The 24,277-nt window shown below is 36.8% G+C and overlaps 1 protein-coding gene across 12 annotated transcripts in view; it reads left to right on the top strand.

Moving 5' to 3' along the window:
- SCMH1 (Scm polycomb group protein homolog 1) overlaps positions 1-24,277 on the top strand; it is a 200,428-nt gene that overhangs the window by 42,039 nt on the left and 134,112 nt on the right. For 4 of the 12 annotated variants that reach the window (XR_005021424.1, XM_036865000.1, XM_036864899.1 and 1 more), the window contains exons 2-4: positions 3,763-3,840; positions 16,583-16,651; positions 17,098-17,121. The exons of 1 other annotated variant lie outside the window; for it this stretch is intronic. Coding sequence is in view for 7 of the 11 variants with exons in the window: in XM_036865000.1 (XP_036720895.1) it covers positions 3,816-3,840; positions 16,583-16,651; positions 17,098-17,121 (118 nt within the window). In the remaining 4 variants the exon portion in view is untranslated. Of the gene's footprint in view, positions 1-3,762; positions 3,841-11,969; positions 12,100-16,582; positions 16,652-17,097; positions 17,122-18,023; positions 18,222-24,277 lie in introns of those variants that run through there. 7 more of the 12 variants (XM_036864911.1, XM_036864921.1, XM_036864975.1 and 4 more) reach the window with 6 other exon arrangements.

The following is a 24,277-nucleotide window of genomic DNA, read 5'->3' as shown; positions in this document are numbered from 1 at the left end:
CCTCTAGGAGAGGTTTGTGAGGTAGGCAGAAAAATTTGTCTACATTTGTTTTTGTTCTTTTGGATGTTGGCCTTTGAGAGAAGGTTTCTGATAGAGATACTAGCAAGCCTCCAAGTTACAGAGAGTTGTGGTGATGATTGTATGGATGCCAATGTAGCCAAGAGACAGAGAACTGACTATGATTTCATCAGTGATCAGTAATACTGCGAAGAGTTAGGGAAGTGGGGAAGTAATTTCTGTCTGTTGACACTTATTTATATTAATTCATTAACATAGAGAATGTAATTTAACCTTCACAAAGCCTTTGGAGTAGACACTACTACTTTTGCTTTAAAGATACAGAAATTGGGACTTCCCTGCTGGTCCAGTGGTTAAGAATCTTCCTTCCAGGGCAGGGGACGCAGGTTCAATCCCTGGTCGGGGAACTAGGATCCCACATACCACGGGGCAGCTAAGCCTGCGCACTCTAGAGCCCACGCGCCACAACTAGAGAACCTGCGTGCCACAACTACTGACCCGCGTGCTCCAGAGCCTGTGCACTACAAGTAGAGAGAAGCCCGTGTGCCGCAAAAAAAGATCCCACATGTGGCAACGAAGATCCCACGTGCCGCAACTAAGACCCGACACAGCCAAATAAATAAATAAATAAATAATTTAGAAAATAAATTAAAAAATAAAGATACAGAAATTGAGGGCCAGAGACATTTAGTAACTTGTTCAAGTTTACATAGCTAGTGACAGAGTTGATATTCAAATCCAGAGCCCATCTGTACTACATGCTATATATAGATAGTAACATTATCCAAATAAAAGGATGTGTTTATCAGAAGATAGTCTAGCTTGGAAACATGTTAAATGGGAGGTCATAAAGAAAATTGATAGCAGGTTCCATCTAGGACCACCCAGGAAAGGGAATGCTGTGACTCAAGGACTTAGTTTCTTGAAAGTCCCTGTGAAGCTGTTTGTGTTCCTGTTGTGAGATGGTTGAATGGAGCTGTCAAACCCTGATGCAGATCCACCTGTTGCTTGTTGTTTTTTTTTAATTATAATTGTGTTAAAATATATATAACATAAAGTTTATCATTTTAACCATTTTAAGGCATTAAGTACATTTACAGTGATGTATAGCCTTCACTGCTGTCCAACTCCAGGATTTTTTCATCATTTCAAACAGAAACTCTGTACACATTAAATCATTCCCCCCTCTGCCCAGCCCCTGGTAACCTCTGTTCTACTTATTTTCTCTATGAATTTCCCTGTTCTGGTTGTCAAGTATAAGTGAAATCAGACAGTAGTTATCCTTTTGTATTTGGCTTATTTCACTTAGCATAATATTTTCAAGATTGATCCATGTTGTAGCATGTATCAGAATTTTATTCCTTTTTATGGCTGAATAGTATTCCATTTTATGTATATGCCGCATTTTGTTTATTTATTCATTTATTGGTGGACACTTGGATTTTTTCTACCCTTTCGCTATTGTGAATAATGCTGCTATGAACATTAGTGTACAGGTATCTGTTTTAGTCCCTGTTTTCAATTCTTTTGGGTATATACCTAGGAGTGGAGTTACTGGGTCATATGGTAATTCTATTTTTTTTTTTTTATTTTCTACTAATTACTGTCATTTTCTCACAAATAACAAACAATGAACAATTGTGTGATTCATGGCTAGTTAGAAGCCAGGAGTTTAGGTCTACTTGAAGCTTCATTGAAAGCACTGGGAAATACAAAATAGCACCGCGGGCCAAAAGGAAATTGGATTGGACCAGTTGTCCCTAAGATAGACCCTAATAATGTTGAGAGTAAAAGGATTCCATAATGTGAGGCACCATTGAAACACAGGCAAATTCTGGAATGCTTGAAAGGGCAGAAATCTTTGAAGGCAGACGAATCCAGCCTACCAGGGAATATGGGCCTGGAGGATCAAGCCTCACGACTCCACGAGCAATGACATGCAGACACTCTGCAGTAGAAGTGTTGATGGGTGGTAAAAAGTGTGGTGCCCGGGCATTACAGCAAGAGAATGGTCACCTTCAGAACCTTGAAAAGTACAGTAGTACAGCACAACAGCTGGCATACAGGGGCTGGCATCAAGTGAACAGGCAAGAAGAGTTACCGACTGGAGGAAGGGGAGGTGGTAGAGCTGAAGGATCGTCAGCAATAAGAGACGGAGGGCAACCTGCAATTTCACTCATGCCTGACGTTGATGGCACAGGTTCTGGTTCCTTGCTGGATTCCATTCTATCTACCCTCTTGAAAAAAACGATCCAGTGATGTCTGGGTAGTAGCTTGTTCGCAAGGTAATTCTATTTTTAACTTTTTAAAGTTTTCCACAGCAGCTGCACCATTTTTTAGTCCCACTAGCAATTCACAAGGGCTCTAATTTCTCCACATCCTTGCCGACACTTATGATTTTTCTTTTTTTTTTCTTCATAATAACCATCCCAATCATCCCAATGGGTGTGAAGTGGTATCTCATTGTGACTTTCACTTGCACTTCCCTAATGATTGATGATGTTGAGTATCTTTTCATGTGCTTATTGGCCATCTGTATAGATAAATGAAGAAATATCTCTTCAGGTCCTTTGCCCATTTTTCAGCTGGGTTGTTTGAGGTTTTTTTGTTATTGAATTGTAGGAGTTCTTTATAAATTCTAGATATTAGTCCCTTATCAGATAAACGATTTGCCAATATTTTCTCCCATTCTGTAGTTTTTCTTTTCATCCATGTGATAGTGCCCTTTGATGCACAAATTGTTTTTCATTTTGATGAAGTCCGATTTATCTTTTTTCTTTTGTTGCCTGTGATTTAGATGTCACATTCCAGAATCATTGCCAAATCCAGTGTCATGAAGATTCTCCTCTATGTTTTCTTCTAAGAGGTTTATAATTTTAGCTCTTAAGTTTTGGTCTTTGATGCATTTTGAGTTAATTTTTATACATGGTGTAAGGTAAAGGTTCATCTTCATTCTTTGGCATGAGGGTATCCAGTTTTCCTAGCATCATTTGTTGAAAAGAGTATCCTTTTCCCATTGAATGGTGTTGGCACCTTTGTCAAAAATCATTTGACCGTATATATTAGGGTTTATTTCAGAGCTCTGTATTCCATTGGTCTGTATGCCTGTCCTTATGCCAGTACCACACTGTCTCAATTACTGTAGCTTTGTAGGAGGTTTTGAAATCAGGAAGTGTGAGTCTTCCAACATTGTTCTTCATTGTCAAGATTGTTTAAGCTGTTTGAGATAGCATGTGAATTTTAGGGTGGCTTTTTCTATTTCTACAGAAAAGCATCATTGAGATTTTGATAGGGATTGTCTTGAGTCTGTAGATCACCTTGGGTAGTATTGTCATCTTAACATTAGTCTTCTAATTCATGAACGTAAATGTCTTTCTACTTCTTTCTTTAATTCTTTCAGTGCTGTTTGTAGTTTTCAGTGTGCAATACTTTAGTTTTGTGGCTGTTATCTTTCTCACAGTGAGTTAATAGAGTAACGTTCTGGTTTATCCATTATTATTGCGTGACCTGTTAATGCCCTGAAGAATATGTTCTATTTTTAACAGAATCGGGGTTCTGAACTCGAAAAGCTGAGGGAAGGATCCTGGAAACTGGAAACCTAACTAAATTACTGCCCTTGGGAAGCCCTTCTAGGTGTTCAGCCTGCTGGTTTCTTCTGATTAAAACCTAATTTCACTGCAGGTCTCCTTCGATCTACAGTAGTTCACATTTCTAATTTTTTTTTTTTTTATCTTTTGCTTCTAGATTTCTCCATCTCGCTAAGGAGGAAATTCCTATTGGGTATAGCTGATGGTACCATGCAAAAATCAGATCCTCGGAAAGGTCAGAACCTGTTCTTATATGTAATAGAAATGGAGAGTTACCTTCTGTCAGGCTGTGTATGAGTGTATGTGTCACAAAAAGCTGTTTGAGTAAATAAAAAATCTCACCCTTTCTTGCCAACTTACCCTGCAATTTTCACATATCCTGCACGTCATTTATACAACTCTTTTATAGTTTGCAAAGTACTCTTCATGTAATTATCTCAAATAGTCTTTACTGTAAGCTTTTGAAATAGGGACTGTTGCTATTCCTCTTTTATGGAAACAATGAAGGGTTAAGAGACTTATTCCAAATGTTGTTACTATAAACTGCAAGATTTAGTCCTGAATTTTTTGCTTCTAAATCGTACCCTTCTCACTACATCACAAGTTCATAATCATTATTTAGATTATTTAGTTCATATCATTAGTCAGAATTTAATAGATATGTAAGTATGGATGCTCTATGAACATTGGAAATAATATACATAAAAGTTAAAATAATATATGAAAAAGTTAAAACCCCTTTATGGGTGTAAAATATAATTAATAAATCATATCTTGATATTGAATGTTTAAATATAATCTTTGGGATGATACCAGACTCCTTATTGTGTACATACCATTGTCTTATTTATTTATTATTTATTTTTGGCTGTGTTGGGTCTTCGTTTCTGTGCGAGGGCTTTCTCTAGTTGCGGCAAGCGGGGGCCACGCTTCATCGCGATGCGTCGCGATGCGTGGGCCTCTCACTATCGCGGCCTCTCTTGTTGTGGAGCACAGGCTCCAGACGCGCAGGCTCAGTAGTGGCTCACGGGCCTAGTTGCTCCGCGGCATGTGGGATCTTCCCAGACCAGGGCTCGAACCCGTGTCCGCTGCATTGGCAGGCAGATTCTCAACCACTGCGCCACCAGGGAAGCCCAATACCATTGTCTTATTATGGCAAATGAGGCTCTTCGTTTGCTGGTACTTACCTTTGTATTCTCATCTTCCTCAGTTCCTGTCATTTGTCTCTGTAGCTTACCCTACCACTTTCCTTTTACAGCAGCTGCTGGCTGTTGTCCAAACACATGGTCCATTTCCATGTCTTAGTACCTTTATACTATATTCCCTTTGCCTCAAATGCCTATTCATCTTTCTTCTGACAATCCTAGCTCAACTTCATGTCCTCTGTGAAGCTTTTCTCCTCTCCCCAAGCAAAGTCAATCATTCCTTTCTCTTTTCTCAGAGCACTTTGTATAGCAAATCTCTCTTATAGCAAAAATCACATTGTATTATGATAGTGTATTTGAGTTGCTGTCTATCCTACTAATCTGTGAGTTCTTTGTGAGCATAGACTGGGACTTATTTGTCTTCATGTTCTTAACACTCAGTGTTACTCCTAGACTTAGCTACGTTTTGTTTAATGAATGAAATAACAGCTTTCCTTAAAGGATCTGTACACTAATCTAAGTGGAAGACTGACCACGTAAAAAATACTCAGAAGTTTATAACTATTTGTAAATGAATATAGTACATACTTGAAGTAGAATAGTGGAATGATCACAGCCAGGCGGAGTTATTTAGGGAAGGATTCCTCTAGATCAGGGATCAGTAAACTATGGCCCATAGGCCAGATCCTGCTGGCTGCCTGTTTTTGTAAATAAAGGTTTACTGGAATATAGCCATGTTCATTTGTTAATGTGTATGGCTACTTTCATGCTACAATGGCAGAGATGAGTAGTTGTAGCAGAAACCATATGTCCCATAAAACTGAAAATATTTACTATCTGGCTCTTTACAGAAAGTTTTCTACTCCCTGCTCTAAAAGATAGGTTTTGAACAGAGGTATGAAAAGAAGAGGAATGTGAATTGATGAAGCATGAGTGTGCATCATAATGCAACAAAAACAGCCATAGTAGTAGGAATGCCAAGTGGGAAAGTTTGACTGTAATCCAGTTTGTCAGAGAGAACTGTGTTGAAGAGATGAAATGTCAAGAATGCTTTGGATTGATAAAGAGGAAACATAGAAATCTAATGAAAAGAAGTTGTCAAGTAAACACTCTGGGCCTATAGTAAGAAAGTTTCCTAAGTAGTAGTAGGGCATGATGATGATGATGATGAAGGAGAAGGAAGCAGCAGTACAAATTAATGTTGATTGAGCATCCACTGTATGCCAGGTACTGTTCTATGTACTTTATATGTATCCTAGTTAAACTTCTGCAACTGTATAAGCTAATTGCTGCTGTTGTCTTTATTTTGCAGATGAGGAAACTGAGGCACAGGGGGTTAAAGTTACTTAGCCAAGGTTATATAACTAGTAAATGAGAGAACCAAATCTGAACCCAGGCAGTCTGTCTGCAGAGTCTTCATAGTAGAGGAGGGAAATCTGGGGATATTTGGTAAAAAACAACCATAAGCTTGGAGTAAGGTAACTAGTCTTAGTAATTAGGAAGTGTGCTCTTCCATCATGAAAAAGAGAAAATGAACAGACTATAGAAGAATAGTACTGGAAGGCAGAGGGTCCAATTAGAAGAGTGTACTATGGATTCATCAGAATGGCAGGGAAAAAGAGGCAGATTCATTACATAGTGAGACACGTTATACCATTAGTCATTGAGTTTAACCTTGGTGAGGCCAGAAGGCAGTTAACTTTCCTTGCACACATGAAAGCTGTCTTAAAATGCCTGAAGAGCTGGCTTACTCATTTGAGATAGAGCTTAGCAATGGTTTTCAAGGAGCTAGAAGGCATTCAACCTCCCCACAACAAGTATATTACAGTCAATTCAGTGCCCACTCTACACCTGAGTATATTAACAGCCGATGGAGGTGTCAAATCATAACACACCATTGCATTTCGTTCTGTGTTGTTCCTGTAGCGGAACTTGTTCCTGTCCAACCCCCATCACTACTGTGATAAAGATTTACCCCCTTGGACCACTTTTCAAAAATGTATGCATGTATGTATTAAAGTAATATATATGCAGTGTAAAAAAATTACCAACAGAATTATACCAAATGAAAAGAGAAAGTTTCCCTCCCATCACTATCTTGCTCTCTAGAGAGAACCTCTATTAAAATTTGGATGTATGTGAAACTACTGTTATGGATGGAAGTGTTCTGGGATTCCCTCATGGTTGCTGAGATAGAAAAAATTTGAGAATCACTTCCCTAAAGCCAAGGTCCACTGCCAAGAATGGAAGGAACTTCCGGGGGAGATGTGGGATCTTCATCACTAGAAGAGTAAGCAAAGACTTGGTAGGGATGTTAGAAAGAAGATTCAAGCATTGGCTAGGGTTAGTGGAGTTAGAGGCAGGGAGAGGAGGAGGCATTGAGCTAAATGACTTTTAATATTCCTTTCAAACCTATAGTTCTGTGTTCATACCAACAGACTGATTACCCCAACAGACTGAGTGGAGGACAAAGTGATAAGAGAAAATCCAAAATATAAAATCCAAATTTATAGAACAAGTTACTTTGCAGCAAACATTGAACTTATTTTTATAAAGATTTCTTTTAACTAACCATTTTGGTGTGTTCAAAATGTACTTCATTTTTTATTGAAAATTCTGTTTACACTTAACCTTTCACTACTGTATTTACTGTGTAAAATGAAGGTGGCACACATTGTTCATTATTCCAAAGAAGGAAGATATTTCAAAGTATCTGCCAGGTTAAGCTGTGGTGCATAGGGAGGAAATAATTGAGCTGGGTCCCTAGTGCTACTCCCCCTTCGGACTCACAGTATAAAGGAAATTAAAGGGGACCTTAATGTCCCCTTTAATGAATAGTGAAGTTCAACCCCTTCCTTTTCCAAATGAGGAAAATAAAAACCAAAGACGATATCTTACCAGCTCAGAGTCTCACAGTAGCCTAGCTGGGCTCTCAAAGATTAGCGATAAAGTATATAAAGTGCCTGCCACAGTACCAAGTATGTGGTAGATGAAGATGCAGAAGGGAAATAAGATCATGGTGATGGTACTGATATTGTTGTTATTTCTTCTGCCCACCCCCATCACTCTTCTGTAAGCCTTCAGAGAGAAAGTTGGTAATGTAGATATGTACACTGTCCATGCTGCAAACCTCAAGTTGCACAGTGTTGTAATGATGAAAGCAGGAGCTCCATACCCCCATAAAATTATAGGCTCTCAGATTTGGGCAGGACCTTTAAAGGTTACCTAGTCCAGCCTCCCTCCTCCTTCTCATGATTTAGTATTTCCACCAAGAGGTTATCTTACCTCTACTTCTACGCCCTCAGTGATGGCAGATTCATACCTTCCCTTCCCAGAGAGTTCATCCCACTGTTGGATACCTCCGACTGCCAGCAAGTTCCTCCTAGTAATGAGCTGAAGCCTGTCTACCTATAGCTTCCACCCACTGATCCTAGTTCTCTCCCTTGGGGTAATATTGAACAAGCAAAGCAAATCTCTTCTCTACATGAGAACGCTCCAGATATTTGCAAACAACTTTCCTGTTTCTCCTGAGTCTTCTCTTCTCCTAGTTAAACCTCCTCAGTTTCTTAAACCCTCAGTATCCTTGTTGCTTTCCTTTAAATGAGATTGTATGCCTGTATCTTATTCAGAGTCTAGGACCTCAATTGGAACATGAAGCTCTACCTTCAAAGTGTTCTAACTGGGAGTAGGTGATCCCGTAGTGTCATCTGCTTCATTCCCAATATTGACTGGAATGACGATGGTGGTGATGATGGTGGCGCATTCTTTATTTCATGATAACAGATCCATATATGTCTGCCAGGAGGTATGATGTGACACCATTGGTACCACTAAACTTCTTCCCTGTTCAAGAAACATGAGGCAGAAGCATTCTAAAAAACGTTAGCTTCTTCTGTGTCCTGGATCACACCTCCTGGAAAGGTTAACATTATACATAGTTGAAGTCTAGTAGGATTGCCTGTAAGACAAAGGGAGTTATGGCTTTTCTGCATTTTCATTAGCCATTCATTGCTAGCAGTTTTGCTTGTTACAGGAAATATTGATGTTCTCTGGGGTTCTTCTCTCTGTGTGCAAGTGCAGAGATATATAATTGCTATAGAGGGAGTGGGGGTAGGGATGATCGCTAAGAAGAAATCTGTTCCATCTTCTTTGTTCACATCTGCTACATGCACAAGACAGGATTTATTGCTCTCTTTGAGAAAGGGATTGCCTAGCTTGCTTCCTCTCCCCCTTCTTCTGGCAGATCATCCCAGAGGAATATCACCATCTCATCACCCTTATCTCTGAATGGAGTAAAAATAAATGAAGAAGAGCTGGAGGCAGAGAATCAGCTGAGAGGCACTAAGAATACTTTCTAACAAGAGGGCATGGCTAATCAGTGGCACAACCCAGACCAGTCCCTTTTCTGTCTCCTGCCTCCCCTGTAGCTTGTCCTCCGTGACCACAGTGGGACAGGTGTTCTGCTTCCAGCTTTTCTGTTTTGATCTCTGCTTATCAGCATAGGATTATGGTTTATTAAAACCACAGTTGCTCTCTACCACTGATGCAGTTCTGTCTTGTCTTAGTGGATTTTCAGAAGTACCTTTGATTTTTCTATTCTCCAGTTTTCATTTCTGAGGGAAACATTCCTCCTTCCCTGTTCCCTTCTTCCCTTCCTGCCTATCCCCACTGTCTCATTAGTATGTGCATGTAAGCCTGCATTACTTCTTTTATATTTTCCAAGCTCTATGAATATTTGAAACATGGTACCTATGGACATCCTCCACTTAATCTAGTTTTACCTCATTAAATCCCAGATATGCCTCATATTATTCAGCGTACAGATCAAGCTCATAAGCATCAGTGCTTCAGTTTTACTGTAGTAAAATGGGTAGACTGTCCAAGCTGGGCTATTTTATGTTAGAAGCATTTGTTAAGATTTATTTTTTGTTAGTTTTTTTGCTTTTGTTTTGTTTTGTTTTTGAGGAGAAGGCAGTGTAGTTAAGAACATAGTTCAGGTTCAAATCCTGGCCTTTCCACTGACTGTAACCTTTCAGAAAGTTATTCAACCTCTCTGAATATTATTTCCTCATTAGTAAAAAGGGGTAATGATACCATACTAAGTGGTATCATACTAGTGAGGATTCAACAAGATGGTGTTATTGAATTACTTAGCACGATATCTGGTACATAGTAAACACTTAAAAATAATAGCTATATAATGTTAATAATTAATATTATTACTGTTGTTAATATACAATGATAATTTACAACTAAGTTTTTTCTTAATATAATACATGAAGAATTTTTTTGACTTTTCCTTGCTTCGGGGGATGCTCTATTGTGATTGTTTTATCACATTTTGAAAGGATGCTTCCATGGCCTTGTAGATTTTTCTACTACATACTATCTTTCCCTCAAGTGTTTCCAGAAATACCAGAGTCTTTATATTCTCTAGATTTGCACTACCCAATACAGTAGCTACTGGCCACATGTGTCTATTTAAATTTAAGGAGCACTAAGTACAATTAAAAATGCAACTCTTCAGTCACACTAGCCATATTTCAAGTGCTGAATAGCCCCATGTGGCTAGTGGCTACCCATTGGATGACACAGATATAGAACATTTCCATCATCACAGAAAGTTCTATTGGACAGCATTACTTTAGATATTACTAGAATATGCTCTTGTGCTCTTTTCTTAGAAATCAAAGAGGGTATATTTTCTAGAATTCCAGAGATTACTCTCTTAAATGTTTCAGTGCTCCAGACATCCATTTTAAGGATTCAGGTTACTCTTCTTACTCCAGCCCCTTAGTGTCATTAACTGTCTTTTGGAATTAATACAGGCACTTTTACTTCTCCTGAGAAGAATGCATTACCAAAGTTTTTAAAGGTCCCAGTCTGCAGTAAGAGGAGGCCAAAGGAAGAAAGGACAGAGCAGAAGTAATTCTAGCAAATTACTAGAGAATACATACGTGAATATGAGAATCCATAGGGGCTAACTAGTAACAGGAGGTTCTGATGTCCTATGTCCTTTTTGTAAGTACATACATTGTATTAGTCAGGATCTGAGCTTTCCCTCTGAGAAAGGTAGTAAACAGCAAGTTTTCCTTTAATGATCCCTGTTATCTTTATTATGCACTTTTAAAGCCATTTTTTCATTTGCTCTCCACAGCGACCTAGTGAAGCAAGTAGCATTGGGATGAGCATCCCTATTTTACTGATTTAGAAAAAACAGGTTCAGTGCAATTAACAACTTGCCTAAAATCGTCAAGGGAAAATAGTCTTGCGATTCAAAACAGGATAAAATTTTAACTTCCAGTTTGGTTTTCTTTTGTTGTTTTTATTTTGTTATGCTCTATTTTACCACCAATCAGACTGTAGTAAAAGGAAGAGTGAAGATTCTTTAGGACAACTTGAAAACTGAATAGTGTTATATGAGGTACTCTCAAAGAACTGCTATAGCTTCATTTGTCCTATGACCATGTGTATTAGTGTGTTTGGACTGCCATAACAAAATACCACAAGTGGGGTGGTTTAAACAACAGAAACTTATTTTCTCACAGTTCCTGAGGCTAGAAGTCCAAGATCAGTATGCTAGCGGGGTTGGTTTCTGGTGAGACTTCCCTCCTCGGCTTATAGACAGAGCACCTTCTGGCTTTCTGGCTATGTCCTCACCTGACCATTTTCTCTGTATGTGTTGGTGGGGAGGGTGTTGAGAGACAGAGACAGAGACCAGTCAATCTCTGGTACCGCTTCCTTTTCATTAGCACACCAGTCCTATCAGATTAGGGCCCCACCCTTATGACCTCTTTTTACCTTAGTTACCTCCTTAAAAGTCCTGTCTCCAAATACAGTCACACTGGGGGATTAGGACTTAAATATACGAATTTGCGGGGGTGGTACGTAATTCAGTTTATAACGCCGTGTTAATGTATTTTTAGTATCTTTTGATTTTTTGGCCTAACCTGGTTAGTTGGAAATTTGGTATTTGCATGGGAACAAATGTGGCAAATATCTATATTTTTTATTTCTGTGAATATTGAGACTTAGTTCAATTTAACCTGTGGTACTTACCATAAAGTACTATCCAACCCTGAGATATTCTAATAAGCAAAAACATTATATCTAAATGTCCTACTTTTCTTATAATGTAGTCCAATTCGTTAGTACCAGTAAAGTCTCAGTCCTTTACAGGGTAATAAGTGTCCCCCTTCCTCCCACCCCCATTTTACAGATGGAGAAATTAACATACAGAGAAACTGACTTGTCAGAGGTCAGAGCAAGGTATTGGTGGATCCAGGGGTAAATCCCAAACCTCTTAACTCCCTGACCAGTTTTTAGGCCATTGACTATGCAACCTAGCGGTAAGTATATTTTTACCCCATCCTGGAGGTAAGAGGGGTTAAGAGACTTGGCAAGGAGTGAATTTAAGGAATTCCTCACTACTAATTATGTCACTCGTTGTCTTTTTCTTTTAACCATGATGTCTTTTTTGTCATTAGCATCAATTTTCAAGGTTGCAAGAGGAGGTTGGAAGTTTTGCTTTTTAAATACCTAAAAATATTTCTATAACAATTTCTATAACATATTATAATATTATAATAATTATAATATTTAATGTATTATAATATTATAACATATAATAACATATTATAATATTTCTATAACAATATTTCTATAATAATTTCTATTATTTCTATAATTTCTATAATATTATAATATTTCTATAAGAGATTATTATTAAGAAAGGAAAGAAAGGAAAACTTATTATTTAATGAATTTGTTCTCTGTGTTAGGCACTGTGCTAGACACTTTGTATTATATTTCTTAAATGTCATTAAAACTTGTCATTTCTGGAAGGTATGCATTCTTGCCTTTTTTTATAGTCATATTTTTAATAGTATTAGTTGAATTTTAGTAGAAAACTACCTTACAAACTTCAGAGTTTAGATTCTAAATAAAATTTTAGTATTGTAGAAACTAAGAACCTTATCAGAAATCTTTAAAGATAAGATCTCTTTATGTTTAAGCACAGTTTTCTAGTTTATTGTGTCTTAACCCTTACTTGGTTTTTACTTAGGTGGGATGACTTGTTTTGTCTGAGATTAAGTCAAGCTTGCTCTTCCACTTGACACTAAAATCATATTTTCTGTAAAGCCTTTTCTTCTACCTCTACATCTGAAATAGTTAGAATTTTTTTAATTACTAAGCAGGTTGAACAACCAAGCCATGTGGAAAACAAGGGTTTAATGAGCCTCCAGAACCAAGATCCCATGGGCCAGTAGTATATTCTCTCCTCCATCCCTCACCTCTGCTTCTTGCCCATTGGCTTCTTGCTTGTAGATCTGCTTTCTCAGATATAGTAAAAATTATAGCCACTGACAATGACCACATTTCACTTTTCTTATCATACCCTTTGCATGCCTTCTGCTGCAGCCACATTGAACTACAGTTGGACAACATGGCACTGTCCAATAGTAATACAATGTAAGTCACATATGTAATTTAGATTTTTCTAATAGCCACATGGAAAAAGGTGAAAAAATAAGGGGGGATTTAATTTTAGTAATATATTTTATTTAATCTACTATATCTAAAATACTATTTTGACATGTAACCAATATAAAAATACATAATGAGCTATTTTATATTCCCTTTTTAATACTCAGTCTTCAGAATCGGGTATCTGTTTTACAGTTACAGTAAATCTCAATTCAGACACTAAAGTTTTATCAGAAATACTTGATCTGTATTTAGATTTCAAAAAAATCTATCATTGAAAAAATAGATTCTCATACCCAGTTTTCTTCCAAACACACTTAAAAAATTTTCCCAATAACTGCACCAAATGTCAATTTTTGAATTTAAGTTAATAAAAATTAAAGCAAAATTAAATTTACTTCCTTAGTGACACTAGCCACATTTCAAGTGCTCAGCAGCTGCATATGGCGAGTGGCTACCATGTTGGACAGAGCAGGTCTGACATAGTGTTTCATGGCATCATTTCTTTCCTTACCAAAAATAATTATGAAAAATTTTAAACACAAATTCAGTTATGATACCCTAATATCTTTTGTCTCTGTCAGCAATTTTTAAGCCTGATCAAGTTTGTAATCTTTATTCATGATTTAGAGAAGAACAAACATAGCAGGTTACTAGAAAGACTGGCGACATCAAACCAGGAGAAAATGCAAACACTTGGAGTGGGACACTGGCCAATGTGACTAGAGTGTAGTGGAAAAGGGAAAAGTCATAACAGACAAGATCACAGAAATGGCAGTAGCCAGATCCTGCCTAGCTTTGTAAGGCACCCTTCACTCAGTGGGAAGTTATTTGAGGTCCTTAAGCAGATAAATGACATTATCTGTCTTGTGTTTTAAAATGCTCACTCTGACTTTTCTGTGGAGAATAGGTTGGAATAGGGCAAGAGTAGAAGCAGGAATACAGGTTAGCAGGCTGTTGTAACGGTCCAGATAAGAGATAATAGTGACTTAAACTAGAGTGTGAGTGGTGAAATTAAGAGCAGTGGATGGATTTGGGATATGGCCCGACAGAAACTACTGATGGATTGAATTTGAGTGTAGAGGAAATAGAGACATCAAGGATAATTTCAAGGATTTTTAGCTTGAGGAGCTAGGTGGTGGAGATGCCATCTACTAGTTTGGGGAAGACAAAAAGGAGAACAGCTTGGCAAGAGATAGGGTTCTGTTTCAGGCATGTTAAATTTGAAATATCTGATTGATAACCATGTAGAGGTGGCCTAAACGTAGTTGTACGTATATGTAAGCGTAGAATTCCAAGAAGAGGCCAGTGCTGGAAATATGAATTTGGAAGAAATCACAGTGGAGTGGTGAGCAGTAAAACCCTATTTGAATGAGGACATAATGTGAGGAAGTGAGGAGGCAATAATTTATTGCCTTTAAGACGACTCTTAAAATAAGTTTTCCCATGAAGGAGAGCAGAGAAATTGAAAGATATAGCAGGAAGCATATATGTGGAATTAAGAGAAGGTTGGGGGAGAGCATGTTTGTTTGGGATTTTTGTGTGTTTGTTTTGATAGGAGATGATGGAGCAGTAAGAATACTGATGCAAACGATCTGTTAGAAATGAAATACTTGCAAAGTCGTTAAGAGGATGATAGGAAATGGGATCTGGAGAAAAATTGTAGGGTGGATTGTTGATTAAAAATAGAGACGCTTCATCCACAGCAGCAGAAGAAAAATCAGAAAGAATGATGAATAAGTAGATTCATTCATTCACCAGATATTAACTGAGCACCTGCTTCTGTACTATGCTTTGGGGATGTACCACTAAACAAGATCAAGGCTGAATCTTCCTGAAATGAGTGGCATATAGAAGGTTCTCATCTATTATTTTTGTTTTCTCAATGAACGCTGAATTAACGTCATCCCCTAAGAGTGAAGGTGAAGGAGGGAATATTTGTAGTATGAGGAGAGAGAAAAATATATGAATTTATTTTTTTGGAAAGGAGAAAAGCAGACATAGTAGGGAAATGTGGTTTGATTTCTGGACAGTGTTAATTAAGTAGCATTTGAGAATTGTAGCCATGAGTTTAGGGTGAGACCAGTAAGCTTGCACTTGTTTTTCTTTAGCACTCGTGAGCTATTGGGCTAGGCATGATATAGGTGGAGAAGTGGTTTTAACCAGAGTTAGGGTTGAGGCTTTACTAGGCAAGTTTCACAAAAAAAAACAACAACAAAAAAAAAGAGGTGGGAAGGAGTTAAGAGTATTTGCCATGGAGTGATTTTAGTGAGGAACCATGGAATCTGAGCTGGGTAAGAAGAGAAGTGAAAACATGATGGGTAAATAATGGTGAGAAAGTGGTGGGGTCAGTAGATGAATCTAAATTTTCAAACAAGGAAAAGGTATTTCCATTATAGAAGTAATACATACTCTGTATAGAAAATTTGAAAATATTTGAGGTTAGAAAGGGGAGAAAAACAGTACCACCATCCAAAGATAACCATTTGTTTATATTTGCTGTGTTTACTTCTGTTTTTTTTTTCCTGGCGATAACTTTTTAGGATTGTGTTAAGTTTGCTAGGCCTTCCATAACAAAGGCTACAGATTGGGTCATTTAAACAACAGAAATTTATTTTCTTAAAGTTCTGGAGGCTATAAGTCCAAGATCAAGGTTCAGCAGGGTTGGTTTTTTCTCCTCCGCTTGTAAATGTCTGTCTTCTCCCTATGTCTTCACATAGTCTTTTCTCTATCATTGTCTCTGTCCAAATTTCCTCTTCTTATGAGGACACCAGTCATATTGGATTAGGGCCCACCCTAAATTTAGATCTCGTTTTAACTTAATTACTTCTTTATAGACCCTACCTCCAAATACAGTCACGTTCTGAGGTACTGAGGAATGAGGACTTCAATATGAATTTTGGGGGAGACACAATTCAGTCCGTAACATAGGCGTTCTTTGGTTTCAGTTTTTTACATAATTGTGATTATTCCTTGAATATAATTTTTGATCCCATATTTTACCAGATAATGTTATAACTTAAACATTTTCCCATTTTATTGTTTAACCTTTGTAAAAATGAAACAGCTGCAGAATACTTTGTCAAGTGACAAATGTATTGCAGTATCCTAATCAGTCTTCTGTTTTGAACATTTAGGTGCCCCCTCCACCCCAATTTTTTTGTTATTATAACCAATATTAAAGCTTTTTAAGTAAAACCTCTTTCTGTATTTTGGATTATTTCCTTAGACTAGAATCTCAGAAGTTGATTATTTTATCAAAGACTATTGCAACATACTGCTGAATTGGAGAAGTACTGAATCTTGTACTTTCTTTCCACATGACTGTTTTCTCTCTTCCTGCAGTAATAGACTGGAATGATGTTAGAAAACATAAATATGGTCACCTATCAGAGTCAGCATCCCAATATCAAGGTAAGAAAAACTCTATTTAGCATGGAAAAATTTAATTTGACATCTCTTACCATAAAACCTTTGTTTTTAGAGGTCTGAGTGTACCAAGAACTCACTGGTTAAAGCACAAGCAAATATAGTTTGTAGAGGTACCTGTCAAAAGCAATATGCTTTGTTTTGAGCATGAAATCAGGAAATTTAGATTCTGAGTCTAGACAATCTCAAATTAGCTTCATAGCTTTAGGAACAGTTGTTTAGCCTCTCTGGATTTCCATAGTTTTTAAGAGTAAGGCAGAATTGGGTGGTGTACTTCCATAACTACTAGTAATGAACTGAGTATCTTTTAAAATGAGAGAATTGAACTACACAAGCTCTCAAGCCCTCATTTTACCCCAGAATTTCACTGTTCTGTCATTTTGGTGTGTTTGTCATGATGACTTATGCTGTAACATTTTTTTCTTTAATAGAAGCTACTGACATCCTGGAGCTAGGTAAGATTTTTTTTGTGTGTTTCTGTTAAATATGGGGAATTACTAAGCCAGGGATTAGATTGTAACTAGGTAAAGAATTCCATGTGTCTCTGTCTCATGAACTAGTGAATCCTGTGCTCTTGTCTGCCTAATGAGCCCACGTAATTCATCTTTGCTGTCATGACGAACTCTCCTTATCAAGAGGCCACAGACCACGCTAACAAAAAGGGAGAGAGGTGGTTAATTACATGAGTACAAGAAGGAATGGGAACTGAACCAAACTGGAAGTTACTTCTTAATTCACTAAATCCAGATCTAAAACAAACCTCCATTGTCCATAAATCAGAATTTGTTGGGATTTTCCCAAAAGAAATTATTCATGAGATATATTGAACTGAAATTAAACCTAAAGATTTTCTAAATTTTTTAACTACATAAAAACTGAAATATTAAAATATCAAACAACAGGAGTCAGACTGATACTGCATTTGGTTTTCATCCCTGAATAGTGTACTTCCGCACTAGGATTTTAGAAATAAAACTAATGTTAATATTTCTCAATCAGCTTTCAGGGTTCCTATATAAATGTCAGTCTTAACTTCTTAGAGTCCTTTAAAATTCTGCATGTTCCTTAAATATTAATATCCTGATACCTTCATTAATTTTTGTTGAAGTATTGTTATATATTTTGTTATTGCAATTTACTGTGTTCAGCCCTATTATTATCATTTTCTGTTTGCTCCCTCTTTCCTTTTCTTCCAGTAACATATTACTTTCATTGCCCACTGACAAAGAAGGTAACGTAAAGTAGTAGAACACTAGACTAGGAAAGCCAACTTTGCCACTTAGTAACTTTGTGACACTAATCCTTGGTTTTCTGATTTGTAAATGGGGATAATAATCCCATTCTACCTACTTCACAGGGTTGTTAAGAAGATTACATGAGCTAATGGATGTGAAAACATCTTAAAAACTCTCAAATACTTTTCAACTTTGGAGGATTATTATTTTCATTTGTTCAGCGACTATCCTCAGACTTTAAGTCAAATCTTGTGACATTCTTTGAAGTGAAGCATTCTATGAATATGAGCTGAAGAAATGAATGAAATGAAATAATGCAGGTAAAGGGCCTGACACTTGATAAACAATAAATGATAGTCACTTTTTATTATTCCTTAAAACTTTCCTCAAGCTTTCTAAGGTACTGGTGTGTGGTAAAAAGCATGGACATAAGAATCAGACAGGCCTTGGTTCAAATTCCTTTTCCCCACTTACCAGTTTTGTGACTTCAGGAAAAATGCTTAATCTTTCTGAGCCTAAATAAAACCCATCTTACTTAAACCTACTTTTCAGGTTATAATTAACAGGGGAAATATTGAACATAGTATGGCATGGTGCAGGCAAACAGAAGGCACTCAGTGATAGCTGCTGCTGTTTTGGGGTTTGTTGCTAATGTGAATGATAATAACAATTCTAGTTCAGTGACATTTAAGGTATGTTGTGAACAGCCTATTCTGTTGACAGGGAATTGTGAAAAGTGGATACTCAATTTAACATGAAGTACATAAAGTGATATTAAAATTTGAAAGTATGTTTTTCCTTGTGAGAGTAGAGGTAGTACAGCCAGGCATAGCCTCTGATAAATTAATCTTGCATATTTCATTTTGTCCATCAAGCATAGAGAGTAGTCCCAAATACCAAACTGAAAGAAAATTCAGTAGATTTTTAGAATCTCAGAGTTTGGAAGAGGGCTTAAAATAATCCAACTTGACTCAGCATTTCAAAATCCAGCATTTTGTATTTCTTGTAAAATGTCTTGTCTTAAACTCCCCAAGCAACTCACTTTATATTTAGACAAATATTTATTGGGCCAAAATCTGTTTGTCAATTCTATTAGTCCTACCTATAACTTTTAGAGCCTTATGGTATAGGTTTAGCCGGTTTTTCACTCACCGGCCTCTAGTTATTTGAAAGCAGCTCTAAGGGCTGCTTTCTCACTGCCACTCTGTTACTTTTCCTAGTTCAAGCAACCATCATCTCATACCTAGATTATTAGAAAATCTTCCTAACTAGTCTTCTGCCTGCAGCCTTACCCTCCTCCAATCCATTCTTCACACTGCAGACAGAGTGACTCCTCCCACAAACCCTTTTGTGCTTCCTCTTCTCAGTAGTGTGGTATATGAGACTCTCCGAAACCTGAACACTGCTCTTATCGACAACCTCTTTTCTAAACTATCTATCTACCCAGTAGCCATACCAAAAGATTCAGGTTTAGAACTGCTTTTTCTCACTTCTGGGCCTTCATACATGCTTTTCTTTCTGTCTGAAACAACAACAACAAAAGAATTCCCTCTCTCTTTGGCTGACTCCCTGCTTATCCTTTTATACTTTAACTTAGAAGCTTAGCAGTTACTTCCTGTGGGAATTCTTCCCAAACCCTCCTGTAGCACACTGCATCTCCAAGGGTAGCACTTATCACAGTTTATTACAGTTGGCTGTTTAGTCTCTATCCCTCAATAGATTGAAGCTCTATGAGGGCAAGAACAGTATTTTGATCATGGTTGTATCTCCAGCACAGTGCTTTGATACACAATATAAATATTTGTTGGATGGATGGATGAAGCAATGGCTCTGAGACTTTGCTTTCTTATTCATTGCTAAATGTTCATTATTCCTTCAGCTGGTCCTCATGTGACATGGTTTTGTGTCTCTTCATCACTTAGGTCACCATTTAGGCTTTGCTTTGTTCTATCCCTCTCAAAGTATAGCTCCCAGAACATTTAATTTCCCAGGTGTGATGTGATGTTACTAGTCCAGAAAAGAGTAGGACTATTACTGGTTTGCTTCTTTTCATTCACTCACTTTTCAAACTTTTATGGCACCTCTATTAAGTTTCAGGCACTGGGTTAAACAGTGAAGATTTTTAAAAGTTCATAAAAGATATCCTCAATCCATAAAGAGCTTACATAAATAATTATGATAATATGATGTAGAGAGTATGGAAATAAAGGTGTGAATAGGATGTTATAGGAGATTGGGAATGGTGGGATTTGTCTTGGGAAGACAGGTAAAGTAAAAATTCTTTTTTTGGCTTGGTGTTTTATGTTTAGATGATCCATTAAAAAAACGTCAAGCAATTGAACTAAAAGGCCTATGGACCGTGTTTTAAGAATGAACTACTGTGTATCTTATAAACTTAGCTTTGGACATTTTAGAATAACTGGGTTTTATTAGTGCTGGATATGCCAAAACTTAGTAATCATTTGACAGTGCCAAGAAAACCTAGGGTTAAGGGTTATGAAAAGGACTTGCTCTATTTAAATTGATTGTAAAATTACATGAAACAAAGTGCTCCTGGTGCTGGAAGAGAGTAACTGATGAGAGGAACAGAGTACAGAGTCTAGAAATAGATCCAAGTGTATATAAGAAATTAATATATAATCAAGGTGACATTTCAGATCTGTGGGGAGAAGATGATTTGTTCAATAAGTGAAGTTGAAGCACATTTATTGAACAAAAGTGAAAAGGAAAGCTGCATCTTTGCCTCATTTGTCTCACAAAACAAATTCCAAATAGATCAAACATTTAAATGTAAAAACATGAAACTTTAGAAATCCTAGAAGAAAACATGGGTTACTATTTTTATAATACTGAAGTGAGGAAAGCATGATATGAAATCAAGAAGTCATAAAATAAAAGACTGAGCAATTTAAGGGCAAATCCTATCAGACTGAGACAAGTGTCTTCAACATATATGACAAAGGACTAATATATCTTCACTCTACAAAGAACTCTTAGAATCTGTGAGAAAACAAAAGAATACCTCAGTGAAAAATGGCAAAAACAGAATATAAACTAATAAGGCTAAAAAGATCTTCAACTGTATTAGTAGTCAAAGAATTGCAAATATAAGTATAACAGTGTTTTGTTTTTCACTGATAAGATTATCAAAATTATAGAAATTGTTAAAACAGTTTTAGCAAGGATATAAGAAGCATACTCTTATGCTCTATTGGTAGGAATTCTGTTGTATCAAAACATAAAATGTGCATACTCTTTGACCATTAATCCCACTCTTAGGAATTTGCCCTAAGGACATAATCGTAAAGGTGTTAAAGATATGTACACCAAGATACACATCAAAAATTAGAAAACACTTAAATGACCATCAATAGTATTTAACAAATACTTCTGTTATGTAAATTATGGTGCACATAAACAGTGGAACACTTTTCAGGCAGTAATCTTGGAGTCCAATTTCTGGTCTAAAGACTATGATTGTCTTTACTGCTCTTAAGAATTTGTTCCACACTTTAGGTGGAACAAAGTAGAGTTCTTGTAGAGGAATGTGGACAGAACAATAGCCAGCATGAATGGAGGTGCCTGACATAACCATGTTAAATTAGAAGCAGTTGAGGGATTTGGGACATATTTAGGGGATTAGATATATTATGTCTAGGACCAGTGGGTAAAGGTTAGAAGAAGGCAGACTTGGCTGATTCTGACGGTTAAAATCTATCCATTTGTGCTATTGAACTATAGCCAAATAATGAGTTTCTCATCATTGGAATTATTTAAGCAGAGGCTAGAGGGACCATTCACATCTCAGCTTTTATATCACCTCATCAAGATGCCTTTCTTGACCATCCTGCTTAAAACAGCACACACACTCTCAGCACTCTTTTTCCCTCTTACCTTGCTTTATTTTTTCTTTATTTGAAAAGGGCCAGAAACTGTACAGTTATTATCTGGTGTCCCTGTTACCTTCTGGACCAATTGAATTGTATTTATTTGTTTATTTATTTATTGTCTCTCTTCCCCCTTAGAATGTAAGCTCCATGTGGGCAGAGATTTTGGCTGTTTTGTTCTTCTCTGTATCACCTGTGCCTAGAACTGGGCTTGGCATATAGTAGTAGTTGCACAATAAATATTTGTTGAATGAATGAATATTAGAGAAAGGGATTAAAGCATTCAGCTAGTGGATCTCTTGTGCTTTACATTTTAGGGGACTTCTAATTTTTTAAGGTACTTCTATGCAGTTTGTAAGTCTCTTCAGGGCAGGGATCTTATTTCCTAATAATAAATGTAACTATCATGTGGTATGTTTGTTATAGTTTATAAAACACTTTCATAAGCATTATTCAGCAATACAGATGAGATGACTGTCTTTCTCTCATCTGTAAGGTGTCAGCTCAGATGTTTCCTGTGTAGAGCATCTGTCCATAACTTCACCACCTAAGATGGTTCCCAGTCTCTATCTGTCACATCACATTATTTTATTTCCTTCAAGTACTTATCACTTATTACCTTATTTATTTGTTTGTGGATTAATTGTGCCTCATCATGCACCAGAATGTAAATTTCATGAGGGCAGGGACCTCCTGCTTATCCTAGCACTTAGAAAAAGTGTCTGGCACATAGAGGATACTCAAACATCAGTTGAATGAATAATTGATGACTCTGTAAATTATAAAATATTAGTTAATAATGTTAATCTTCACAGTAATCCTTGACCCAAGTATGGATTAGATTTACCTGTTCTGCATTCTCAGGGCAACCTATACTACCTCATTAACTTAAATTTATCATAATTATGCCAGATTATTTGTGTTATTATTTATTTAATACTTCTGTTTATCTCTAAACTGCAGGCTCCATGAATTTGGGAACCATGTCTGTCTTGTTCCCCTAACATTTAACACAGTGCTTTTGCACTTAGAAGGAGTTTAATAAATATTTATTGAATGAATGAGTGTGTGTACAATCTTGTGGGATATTGTCTCTGTCTTTCAGATGAGTAAACTGATGCTTGGAAGGATTAAGTGATTTATTCAAGATGGTTAGTTATAGAAACAGGACTTTAACCAGCATCTTCTGACTCTCAGTATCATTCTTTCAATTACACTATTAGTTTCTAGGCATAGAAGTTAATCAGTACTATGTAGGGAGCCTTTGAAAATACAGATTCTCAGACCACACTCAGAGACTACTGAATGAGGACCTCTGAAGATGGGTCTCAGAACTGTATTTAAAGAAAAATTATTTAGGAGATTTTGATGGTAAGTAGCATTTGAGAATCAACATTATATCTTAGGGTTTGGCAAACAACTATTTGGGGGCCAAATGCAACCCACTGCCAGTTTTTATAAATAAAGTTTTAGTGGAACACAGCCATGCCCATTCAATTACATATTGTCTGTGGCTGTGTTCATGCTGCAACGTACAGGTTGAGTATTTGTGGCACAGACTGAATGGCCCAAAAAGCATAAAATTTTTTTCTGTCTGCCCTTTACAGAAAGTTTGCCAACCCCTGATCTATACTTTATTGCCTGTCCTGTTTCTTTTGTGATATTTTAGTGCTTGGTGATGTGGTAGACGTGATGTTTGGCTTCATTATGGGACACTGTAATAGGTGCTCAGATATTCTTATTGAGTCAATAAAAATTATTTGGCAATTTACCTGATAATAAGGGACTAAGCTATAAATAGCCTAAGCAGTCAAATTTAAGAAAATACTAATCTAGGTATAGTTCAAGCTAGTGAACCTTCAACAGTGGGTGAACTGCTTTTAACAAAGAGATTCCTTTTCATTCAGTTGGTAATAGGGTGCTCCCTAAATGGTAGAAGATGTGAGGTTTCTTACCTATATAATAAGGATTGGTTACCATAATTGATATGTGTAATAGAGAACTATAATTCATACCCTAATTATTTTGGTATCCCAATGCTGCTATAATTCCTAAAGCCAAAGTCTTTTGGATGCTTTTGGTCAGAACGCAAACTTATACAAGCAACCCAGGACTGACCAAATCTCTTCCTGCACTTTCCTTATACAGTAGCTGTTACCCACATGTAGGTATTTAAATGTAAATTAGTTAAAATTAAATAACATTTAAAATTTAATTCCTCACTCACACTAGCCACATTTCAAGTGTTCAGTAGTGACATGTGTCTAGTGGCTATCTTATTGGTCAGCACAGATACAAAACATTTCTATTATCACAGAAAGTTTTAGTGGGCAGTGCTGCTATACATGCTAGAGTTCAAGAGCTGCAGTCTAGTCAAATCCAAGACTTACTATTTGACTTATTTATTTGTAAGAATGGAAAAATAATTTTTAATGTTTTCTTTTTCTAACAGCCAATAGTGATGAAAGTATTCGGTCTTTGCTTTAGAG

This window comes from Balaenoptera musculus, chromosome 1 (assembly GCF_009873245.2).
Source record: "Balaenoptera musculus isolate JJ_BM4_2016_0621 chromosome 1, mBalMus1.pri.v3, whole genome shotgun sequence".
NCBI classification, from domain to species: Eukaryota; Metazoa; Chordata; class Mammalia; order Artiodactyla; family Balaenopteridae; genus Balaenoptera; species Balaenoptera musculus.
This window is presented reverse-complemented; position numbering and strand designations above follow the sequence as displayed.